The sequence below is a fragment of the Ceratosolen solmsi genome, unplaced genomic scaffold, assembly GCF_000503995.2.
Source record: "Ceratosolen solmsi marchali unplaced genomic scaffold, CerSol_1.0 scaffold10, whole genome shotgun sequence".
NCBI classification, from domain to species: Eukaryota; Metazoa; Arthropoda; class Insecta; order Hymenoptera; family Agaonidae; genus Ceratosolen; species Ceratosolen solmsi.
The window spans coordinates 2,347,648-2,360,710 of record NW_011948412.1 but is presented as its reverse complement, the minus strand read 5'-3'; the positions used below and the strand labels follow the sequence as shown (position 1 = coordinate 2,360,710).

At 22.0% G+C, this 13,063-nt stretch overlaps 1 protein-coding gene across 1 annotated transcript in view; it reads right to left on the bottom strand.

Annotated features, from left to right (window-relative positions):
* Positions 1-13,063, bottom strand: part of LOC105364182 (5-hydroxytryptamine receptor 7) — a 95,805-nt gene that overhangs the window by 11,968 nt on the left and 70,774 nt on the right. Inside the window, exons 3-5 of the mRNA XM_011502061.1 lie at positions 11,725-11,780; positions 10,475-10,673; positions 7,619-7,756 (exon numbers count right to left, since the gene is read on the bottom strand). Coding sequence (XP_011500363.1) covers positions 7,619-7,756; positions 10,475-10,673; positions 11,725-11,780 — 393 coding nt within the window. The remainder of the gene's footprint in view (positions 1-7,618; positions 7,757-10,474; positions 10,674-11,724; positions 11,781-13,063) is intronic.

Sequence of the window (13,063 nt, the reverse complement as noted above, 5' to 3'; positions counted from 1 at the left end):
ATGGGTATATAATTGATACACCAATAACAATGAATGAGTACCAAATTAAATTCAAATATGTTAATCTTATATTGATACAATAGCCAACTGTAAATACAATTTTAATGAATTTTTATGCTACCATATTTTATAAAATTCATCTTCAAATTATTTTCTGGTTTTTACAAGATAATAAAAGTCAAAGAGTGAATTTTTATTCATTTAGGTTAAAAACTTTAAGAAGTTACTTTGATATTTAATAAAAAAAAATCGTATCTTATTCCTTAATATATTGAAAATTAATTATTAATTTAATAATTGATTAACATAAAATTAGAAAATCGTTGCAGAATGAAAAGAAACACTAAGCCAATAAATGAAGAATCTAAATAAATAATCAAAATATAAGTGGATATTCTTTTAATATAATTAGACAAAATAAAACGAAGCAAAATATATAGTTACTTAAATTTATATTCCTATAAATATTTCATTTCTAATTATCCAAATTTTGTATATATTTAGATGTATATATATATCCAAAATTTGTATATAGTTAGAATGTAATATAGAGAATTGGAATGTACTTAAATCAGTTACTTTATTATATTTTGAAATAAGATAACCTACTTTCAATTCATCAAGTATAGACTATTTAAACTTTACATTGTTTATTAATAATCACTGAATTAAATTAAACCAAAGTCTTCGTTGATTTGTTAAAATATAATCCCTTCATTCTTTTACATATTAATTAAATTATATATTCCTATAAAAATATATACTGATTGAAAATATATAAAGATAATATTTTAGAAAATATATTTAATTTTTTATAAATTTTTTATACAAAAATTGGTACCTTTATCAAATTTAATTATTTCTATTGTTATGCTATTAATTATATTTATTATTATTATTATTGCTATTATACTGTATTTATTACTAAAAATAACAATTTTTTCAAATTTGAATATTTATTTGAAGATATTATATATTGAGTATCTACATATATTTTGAAAGCTTAGTGTTAAAATATTAAATATAATGTGTTCAATTTTCCATCAAAAACAAGCATAGCAAATTTTTTATAACAATTATTATAGAGCTTAGATATCAATATACATACGCGCATATAATTAATTAATAATAATGGTGAGTACATACATTGCAAGCAAATTAATATAAATAAAACAAGAGCTATTTCTCGGTACTGCATCAGAAGCTCAGTCCAAGACCTCCTTAGGGAATGCGGCATTGTCGGAGCGAAGAAAGAAAGCTTTATACACAAGTCAAAGTGAGGAGACGCAACAAGCCGAATGTAAAAATCTGCGTGTAATTGTATCCTTGAATAAAAATGGGCACGTAATGAAATTAATGAATTGCGCGAACGCTTCCGGCGAGATTTTTCTATCTTATTGAGTTTTTAGGTTAATTTTTATCTATTTTCCTCTCATTATTTCATTATTTCTTATATTTTAATTATCCTCAACCATACATACTATGTATATATAAATTGCTACACATACATTAAATAATATTTTTGGAGATTAAAAATACGATTAAAGGACGATTGTTTGTGCAATTATCAAGTTTTTTACAAAGAATCTTTAGATTTTATCAAATATTTGTTATAACAAAATATATTATTTTCCAATTATTATTAAGTTAAGATATCTTAAGGTATAAAAACTATTAGGTAAAACTTATTTTCATGTAAATATATAAATTTTTAATAAAATACTTGCTTTTAAATATATAATTATGTTCAAAAAATAAATATTAAGTTTTCCTTTGCAAAAACAATTATTGATCACATTACAAACTGGGTAAGCCTTTCAGAATTCAAAATATTAACAAAATTTTACATTCCTTATTTCTATTAATAATATAGATATTAATATTATTAACAGATTTATTATTATTAGCACTATTTATTATAATAATTAATGATTATTTAAGTATTAATAACTTAGTAGCAATAAAAAGTATTAATAATCAAAACTTTGCCGTACTTGTAATATCGGTGTAACTATACACATTACGATGTTCCATGAATATTATCGATGTAATAGTTTATAAACGTATTAGGAAAACTTCAGTCTAATTTTCAAATGTTAATTTAATTGTTTTATAAAATATAATCAATAACAGCCAATACAGTAGTACTTGACGTAAAAAATAAACGTGAAAAAACTAGTTATAAATATAATTGCGGAACATTAATTTAAAGGAAGAAAAAAATTATCCGAAATTTAAGTAAGCAAAATGTTAATGAATAACGAAAAAAATTACATTAAATAAGTTAGTTAAAAATTGCAGAAAATTTGAAGAACTTACAATAATTAAAATCAAATTAATTAAAAATTATTTTAAATGTCATAATTTTGATCTATAGTTATGTATATATTAGTGTTATATATATTATATATATAGTGTTATATATATAGTATTATATATATAGTGTTAAATATACTAGTGTTATTTTATAATTTCATTTTTAATACATAATTTAATAATAAATATACAAATTATTTGTATGTATTTGTATTCTACTATGAAGAAATTTGTTTCATACATTTTTTATAGTTTTATAGTTAATAATCAATGAAATATTGTATTTTTATTGAATGATGATTTTTTTCTATACACAATTTACATTAAAATTTTGCAAGAAATAATCCATCTGATTTTTAACATGAATACATACCGTTTACAAGAGTACAAACAAAATTAATTTTAATTTGTAATATGATTTGATTTAACTTTTCATTAGATTAAAATAAGTGTATCAATTTATTTGCAATAATTTTATATAAAAATTATAAATCAAAATAAAATCTTCACTATAAAAAAAAATAACGATTACTATTATCAAACCTTCTATTTGAATTAACACAATTCAGGGAACGAAAACGAGAAGTGAATAAAGAAAAGGAAAGAATGATGTGAAGCGACTATTTCAAAATGGTAGAAAAATTTCCGTAATATAAAAAGTCATTTGGCTGTAGAAGTTTGGCTCGATGACAAAGGCAGTTTCCATAGCTGATTTAATGCGAAGAAACTCTAAATACGTACTCAATATAGGCAAAAAGTCGGGTAATGCTGAAAGTAAAGTTATATTAAAACGATAATCTTAGACTATTTAATGTAGGGCAAATACAATACTCTTCTGTTTTATCACAAAATGGAGATGTATTTTAAATCGACAAAACTTTCTATTCTATAGTTTCGCACGTTATTTTCAAATTGTTTTCAATCGTCCTCTATTTGAAAAAATAATTCCAAACGTTCAAAGTTTTTATTTATGAAAATTTAAACAACTTTTTCAAAATTTTAGTGCTTCACACCACTAATAATTACTTTTCTTTCGTGACGACCATTGTTATCTTGAATTAGTTTAGTACTTGTGCCTTTATTTGATAGCAAATAGATTTTCATTATTTTCAGTTTGATAAAAGTACCATTAAAATGTTTATTAAAATGAAAGTATTAATTTATTGTTTTGAATTATTAATATTTACGATAATGTTTAAAACAAGCATACCCGCAAACGGCAGTGTAGTACAATAGCCATTAATATAAAACTTTAAGTAGTTTTTATTACATTAGACATTTTTAATTTATTCAGTTAAATAACAATGAATTAATTTAAAATTCATTAAAGAATTATAAGTTTTTACATACTTAACTATTGTATAGAATATATAATGTAATATTGGAATTTTTCAATAGTTTTTACATATTTTGTATTATCAAGTATAATTTTTGTAATTTCTTATTTTTAAATAAATGCCAGCATTTATAGCGATTTCACTCATCAATGAGACCTGTATTATAATTAGCTTGCAATTAAAGAATTTGATTATTTTCATAAGAAATTGTATTGAAAGAATTGATATAATTATACATTATATAAATTAGAAAATATTGTGCATATTTACTTTTTTACGTTTAATCAATATAAGTTTCTTGAATTTAAGAAAATTACGTAATATATTCAAAGGCACCTGTATATTCTAGGAGAATCAACGAAAGTATGGAAATCGGCGTCGTTTGTCGCCTTTATATCCAAATTCAGGCTCAAAATCAAGATCGAAGGTGCGTCAAGTATCGCATTGCTTACAATAATTTCAAACGAATAAGTATCGTGGCTTTCTCCCTTTTTTTAATTTCGAAAATCCGCATTAAATTATAACGCATTTAATATATTAAATATATTAAATTATTATCTGATATTCTAGAATTAACAAATATATAAACATAGGTCTTACGATCCATCTATCACTAGTAAGGATTTATTTTTCAATTACTTTTCTAAATTAATCAGTTACTAACAATATTTATAAGTTGTATTACATTATTAAAATAATTAATGTATATTAACATTATTGTAAAAAAGAAATTTATATAAAATATCAATATCAAAAAATGAATAGTATACTGACTTGATAAATAAATAACTATTTATATCATGACGAAAATATAAAAGAATTATTTTTCTTATTTGAATAAAATAAAAAAAATTTAAATAGACATATTAAACGATTATAACATAATACAAATTTTTTACTATTTTTACAACTTTCTATTGATATATTTATGGTGATTATATGATATTCTAGAATACATCAAATCTACAATATCAAATATTATAAAAAAGAATTTAAAAAATTCCTTATTAAAAATTAAACTAAAATGCAATAATATATTTTAGATTGAGATAAACTAAAGATTTTTTAATTAAAATTTATTTATTAATTTATTTATTTATTAAACTAAATATTAAATTATTATTATAATTTGTGAATAATTTATGCAAATTGTGCAGTTCAATTTTTAATATTTATCAATAATAATTAGAAAAATTTTAATTATTAATTACTAAAAGCAATGTTAATTATTAAATATTAATTAAATAATGTAAATTCTATAAAATTTTAAATTAACTAGTAATAATTAAATATAATGTTAAAATATATGTGTAAACAATATATGTATAGTCATAATGTTCGATCAATGTAATGAAAGTACTACACTAAATCGATGAATTAGATCATTAATTAACGAAGTAAAATCAAACACTAAAACCTTGTTTTTACATAAAAAAATTATTATCTATTACATAAAATAGATTATGGACTTTTTACCGTTGCATGACTCAATAAACAAAATAGAATATATAATTTGTGATAATTAAATATAATCAAGATTGATTGAAGTAGATATCATTATATAGGGTTGCCAGATGTATATTTACCTATATGAATTTGCCAACTCATATAGTTTACTATACAAAAAATATTATATAAACATAATTTTGATTTGGAAACGCTTTATATATAACAAAAAAAATAATTATGTCAGTATATCAAATTAATATCATTATGTTGATCCAATTAAAAATTAATTTCAATGGAAATAATACGATACTACTACACGTGTATAGAATAATTTTTTTTTATATGAGAGAATTGCAAATAAAATCTTTTGTCAATTCAATTAAAAAATGAATAGCCAAAGCGAAGAATAAAATATTGACATTCATATAACATTGTATGTGTTATTATTGGCATTTAATCAATTCAATGCAATTGATATATATTAGTATCGTTTCAGAGTCATTTTAGAAATAATAACGAAGATAAACTAAAAAGAGTAATTAATTTTAAATCGAAACTTTTATTATATTTACGGATTCTAATGATTTTTATATTAACATATTTTATTAGATTTATACTTATATAAATATACGTTTAATTACACATCTTAGTTGATAAACTAATCTAAGTTGTATTCATCTTAAAAGTTATTGTTTATGTTTATATTCATTTTTGTTATTACGAAAAATCTATCATATCATCCTTTCCTATTAATGCCAAAACAACTTATTCTTAATAAAATAAGTAAGTGAATTATATATAATTATATGGAATTTTCAAATATTGTAATGAACAGTAATGTATAAACTCTTACATTCTTACTTTTCCATAAATGTACATAAATCATAAATTATATAATAATAATAATCGCTTTATGAATGAACACGTGTATATAAAGAAAATCTCATATAAAAAATAATAATATTTTTTTTATTTATAAAAAATAAATAAATATAATTAAATAAGGAAATATTATGCTCATTATCTTTTATTATATAATAATAAAATATCTTTTTTAATATATTTTGTTTATAAAAAAATTATTTGTTAGTATTTATAAGCAGTGTATAATACAATTTTTAATTTTAGTATACAAATTTACGAATTATCCTATTTTTTAGCAATAATATCCCTATGAATTTCAATATTTTATTTAATTTAATTTCAGAATTTTTTGAGAAATACATACATTTGATTAGAAAATCTATTTAATTGCTCTTGTATTCTTCATTCATTTGAATATCACTAAAATATATAAATCAAATATCTAAAAACAATAATAGTGAATTATAGTAAGTTTCAAATATCCAAACTATAAATAAAAATGAAATTTGAATTTATTTTATGTGTCTTGTAAATTTTTTTTTCACATTACTCTACTATAAATAGTTAACTTAAAATATTATGTAAAAATAATGAAAAAAATTACATTTATCAGTAAAATGTAATATTTTTTTTTATTACTAAAAATTTTAAATTTAAATATATGCTTAGGTACATAATGCTCGAGATAGTTTTCATTTTTCTGCTATATTATATAATCTTATGATATATTATAATTTAAGAAATAATTTTTAAGAGTTATCAAAATTGTCTTTATTTTGATTGAACTTTATTTAAAATGAAAAATTAATAATTTTTGCATAAAAAATAATAATTTATACACAACACAAAAACTTCTGATAAACTGAAAAGTAAAAAAATTTTATTAGATACATAACTGTTAAACTTCTCTTATACGATATTTTTGTAAAGATTAAAGTTTACCGGTTATCTTAAGAAAGTTTTATAATCTTACATTCAACCAGTCTTCTAATTGAACACTTTCGAAGAACATTACATTACAAGATTACTTCGAAGAACATTGAATCTTTTTCAAATGTTTAAATTTCTAAAAGGAACGCTTAAAATTTATTTCTATCATTTGTTTGTGATTTTCATTATTGTGATTTTTATTCTTATAAATATAAATGAATTAAACATTTATTATAAAAACATTCACCTTTGAAATTATATTATATCATTTAGCCCATTATGTTTTCATTACTTTTTCAAGGAAATGTTATTATATTTATGTAATATTTATAGAAATACAGGAAAATTTCGCGTACATTTCATGAATATACATAAAGTATCTTCAAATGAATGATAAAAAAAACTCTGACGCTCGTTTAAAAACTGTGATTTATATAGATTCTCCAATTATAATAAGCACGTTTCAAGTCTCCGATAAAAGCATCGTCAATCAAAATTTCATTCGTAAAAGAGTTAGTGAATGTCAATCATAAACCGAAAAACACGTCTCAATGGCGAACCATCATCAATGTCTCGATCAATATCGCAATAAGCTTCGATATGTTTGGGTTATTGGCGTCGCGCCTTTTCGCCCTTAGTCCTAACCGAGAAACAACGCCGAAATCGTCAGCAACGGTTAATTAGCGAGTGAGCGAGCAACAAATGAAGAACCAGCAACGTACCTGCAATAATACAGCGGGCGGCATCACTGCCAATCCGACCAGTAGATCCGCAGCCGCCAGACTGGATACAAAACAATTGGTGACAGACCGCAAACGCCTCGTGGTAATTACGGCTGCAATCACAAGTGTGTTGCCAACCTGTAATTTAATGAAAGCCGTAGTGCAGAGAATATTGTAGCATATGTAGCGCCTTTGTAAATGTGTTCCGCTTCGGTTAGCGTTGTTTAACCCAAAGTAAGGCTGAATTGATACAAATATCGAATGAACAGTTTTTCTAGTTTCAGATTTTTCAGATTTTTAAGGGATAAGTAAATTTAATATGTTTGTAATAATTACAGAATCACAAATTATATTTTTCATTCCGAATGGAGTAGAAAGGCAGACCTAGAAAGGCAGAATTAGAAGCTATTCAAAATATATCCTTCCTATATGCCCACGATCGTTTTACTCAGCCAGAAAGTTTTTTTTTTTTTTTTTAATTGACACTCAAAATAATCGTCTGATATTTAACTTCAAATTATAACACGTTGCTGCATAATGTACAAATACGTATTCAAAATAGCTAATTTATCAGTATATATGATTATGTATCGATGCCAATGGATTAGATGGTACAAGAATTTAAAGATAAATTGTTTAGCAGTTTCTTGGAGTAATTCAAAGATTGCTCTACCAAAATTACAGAAAATACATTTAGGCACAATTTTATACGATCAAAATTTGTAGTACCTTATTTTTAGTAATTGCAAATTTCTTTTCATGTTTATATTTAATTATATTTCAAATCTATCATATTTAATAATCAAAAATGAAATAATATATTATAAGAAAAACATTTTAAGAAGTTCATTTATACAATTTTTTCACTCTCTTTTTTTATTTTAATTAGATTCTTTCAAGTTAGAATACATATATATAAGAGTTTTTAAGTAAATGATTTTATTCCATTTCGTTAGGTTTAACAAGGGTCAAATACATTACAGTAACAATGTTTTAAAATTTAATCTAGTTACGAACATTTTATTTCTATATCTATTTAATATTATTTCTAATGTCAAACTATTATTTACCTGCTACTTAAACATATTTAATAAATCGTCTTAAAATATATATTATATCTTATGATATTTTAATAATGCATACATATACAAATATTTGTATAAAATTTTTTTAAATAATATAAATAAATGAATCATTCCTATTATTCGTACTATTCCTTTTTTTTTTAAAAAAAAAAACAAATATTTATTATTGCATTTAATAATTTTTTAAAAGTTTAAATTATAAATGATAATGAATAGTGTTTATTATTTACTTAATTTCACAAACAGTTGATAGTACTTTATGTTCAAAAGATCAATTATTTATTATCGATAACTAATTTTACACAATAATAACCAAAAATATCTAGCAATTGGCTAATTTTTTGCTATTTTATAAATTAAAATAAAAATAAAAATAAAAATAAAAATATTTTTTTTATAAAACAAAATTAATTAGTGTGGTTTAGTTAAATAAATATTTTTACAATTATCTAGCTGTATAGAAATTTATTCTATGTAAACATTTTTTAATTTCTAATAATAATTGTATATCCAAATTTTATTGTAATATACTAAGTCGTTAGATTAAATTATTTACTATAATATATTTAGATATAGGAAGTAATAAAGTGATTAGTTGATCAATAATACCAGTATCAAATTAAATTCGTAATGAAATTAGTTACATATACGCATCTGTTAATAACTGGCTTTAATCTTGAAAATTTCCAATATATCGTCATTTAATTACATAGTATTGTATAATCTATTGGAAATGGAGATTACACAAGGCATTTCAGGTAGTTTCAGAACATAGTTAAAGTTTTGAAGATCAATTTATTTATACATTATAAAGTTCGATTCTTCTAATTTTTTAATTATATAATGTATGTAAAATGAATATTAATTGTATAAATGTATCAAATTATTTTATGTATAATTCATTAAGAATAAATCTCAAATCACTTAAGATAATATCTATATTAACAAAGGCATAATCGCGTACTCGTGTAAACCCATACATAATGAGCGTACCCAGGGTGCACACATACACAAAGTTAAATACAAACTTTAATACTCACATGTGTTTAAACTTATAGATAGGCACATTTACCTATACACATGAATGCTTATATATATATATATGTATGTATATTCTAAACTTATTATTTTAAAAATAAAAGCATTATAATTGTGTATAAAATGTTTACTAATCATTAATTTACAATCATAATCAAAAATATACATAAAAATAATTACATTATATATTATCTATTATGATATATTGATAATATAATAGATTATCCATAATTATATTAAAACAAATAGTTTCCCTTTATTTAATAATAATTATCAATTTAAGAAAATTTTCATCATATACAGCATATTATGTTTCAAATTTGAAAATTTAAAGTAAAACTAAGGGATATGTCAGAATCGTAATTTTAAGTAATAAATTTTTATTTCGATTTTTAAAATAACAAAATATTAATAAGCTATTTATTTTTAATATAAAACTATGCATATGTGTATGCATTAGTTTAATTTTAAATATAATACAAAAATTTTAAGTAATAATAATGTAAAATGAAAATTTTATGTTTCTTTGAATAATTATTGAAAATATTTGTTTATCCTTTCAAGTAAAAAATGAAAATTTTAATTTTAAATTTACTTAAACAATAAGTTATTATATTCTTATATATCCGATACATAATTTTAATAATTTTGAAATGAAGATGTCGAAAAGCAAATATAGTGTTAATATTCCACTGGACTTGTTATTTTAAAATACTTTTAGAAATGAACTTACGATTGTTATAACGATTAGTATGGAAAAGCAAATAGCGAGTACAAGATCCGTCCAATTGGGTAGATAGTCATTGGCAACGTCCAGTTGTGTTTGATTGACGAGCCAACTGCGACTCGAGATCTTGTCTTTGTCAAATTCCGTCGCGTTCTCCATTACGAATTTGTTCCATTCGTGTCGCGAAACCCACGGAGCCTCCCGGCTATATAAATGTATTAATTGTCACCAAATGATCAAATATAATACTATGATTAAAATTGATTTATTAATCGCAATAAAAGACATTTATCTGCAATTTAAAGTAAGCAAAATGAATTTTTTTTAGAATACATTGATTACATTTACATATTTACAAATGTCTTATTTCTTATTTTAGCAAATTAAGATTCCGCTTCTATGCGTCAAAATTACTATTTGGATGAATGATGGTGCTGATTAAATGATTACATTATATTAAAATATATTTTGACTTATCCAATGAATAAGTAATTATGTTAACTATTTGCTATTATTTTAAAAATTTGTTACAATTTTAGAAATTTAAAAAATTATAGATTCTTCGTTGTTTTATACGTTTTATATATTATTGAAATATGAATTTATATAATATATGAAATAAATATAATATAAATATAATATTTATTTCGAACCAAATAAATAAAAAAATTTTTAAAAGCCGTTAAATATTTAATTCGGGTAATTTACATACAATTTAATATATAGTTCAAGAAAATGTTGTCTATATTATAACATATTATTATAATAATAAGATTGATATTAATTAAAAAAGAGAGTAATATCGTTTCCATGCCTAAAACTTAGGAATTACCGTGTAAAATTTCAAATAATATCTACTACAAAATGTAAGTACAATTTATTTAAAGTGTATAAAAGTAGCTAATACATATGCAAACATTAATGAGTTTCATTTACAGAATCTCTCAGTATTAATATTCAAGATCAACGAAATGCGTGTAAAATATTTAATAATACACGTAGAATACTTTTCTTATAAAGGTCAGTGGGATTTGACAACCCTACATCATTATCGTTATACTCGATCATATTCTGTTCACACTAATTTAACTGACTTTATATTGATACATACTATTATCCATGAAAATCCATTAAAAAGTTTGTACATACAAATAAATCGATAGATATATATATATATATAACTAATATTTTAAATCAGTAATAATCTAATGTTAACACTGTAAAATAATATTAGTAAATAGAAAAGTATACCTCACCGGGAACCCGTGGCGTGTTCTGTATATTTAACGAAGCTGATTGAGTTGGGAAAGTACTGCAAAATATAATAAATATTCTTAATATATATATGTATATAACGATTTATATTTTTGTAAGGCCCTAATTTTCATTATACTGCAATATATATTTATATCATAAAATATTCATAAAACGTTTTTATAATCAAATGTAATATAATTTTAAAATAGTATAGGATTTGTTAAAATGTACTAATTCATTTTTTTCAAGAATCAATAACAATCGAAAAGTTTAAACAATTTAGTGTGTATTTATTTTATCTATATATATTATTATATATATTATGTATAAAAAATATTATATATTCTAATATTTTCTACTATATTTTTATTATATTCTATTGCATTATTGTAAAATTATAGACATGCGTATAAATATGTATACATATACTAATTGAAACAATAATTTTATTGTTTGTATTTACACTTTTTTCCACTTCTTTTATCAAACAGTCGACATAATATTTTTAAATAACTATATAAATAAAATATCATCTAAGTAAAAGATTCATTTATATAAATAAGTCCAACCTTTATTAAGAACACGCAAATATTAATTATAATTCATTATTATACATTATTGTTCGGATTTAAAGGGTTAGCTTATGGCTCGAACTGCCAATTCAATAGTTCAGTGGATTAGTCTCTCGGCAGGATAATTTTAAAGGAAATCAATAACGGACAAGGCTGAAAAATATTATATATTTATTTTAAATACAAGGTTTAATGAGTGTAAACAATTGTAATAATATTGCATTGTTGTGTAGAGATAAATAATTCTGTTGGATTATTCAAAATATGTGTTCTTGTGATTTTTCTGCTATAAAGGCTTCTTTGGATATTTTGAGGTCACTCTTAGTTGAGGAATTCTTAACAGTAATGGTTGACCTGTCTCCTTATGTACTAATTGCTCAGATGGGGGCAATACTGGTGGTTCATAGATGTATTTAGGAGCCGAAATAACTTTTTTAGTAATTACTGTTACAGTAGAAGGTATCGTATTTGAGGCCTCTTGATTCATGTTTTGTTAAAGTTTATTAATATTGTGAATTATACAAAATCTTTAATATCCGGCTCGAAGGACCAAATGTTCGGATTTAAAGGGTTAGCTTATGGCTCCAACTGCCAATTCAATAGTTCAGTGGATTAGTCTCTCGGCAGGATAATTTTAAAGGAAATCAATAGCAGACAAGGCTGAAAAATATAATATATTTATTAAAAACAAGGTTAATGATTGTAAACAATTATTATAATATTGCATTGTTGTGTAGAAATAAATAATTCTGTTGGATTATTCAAA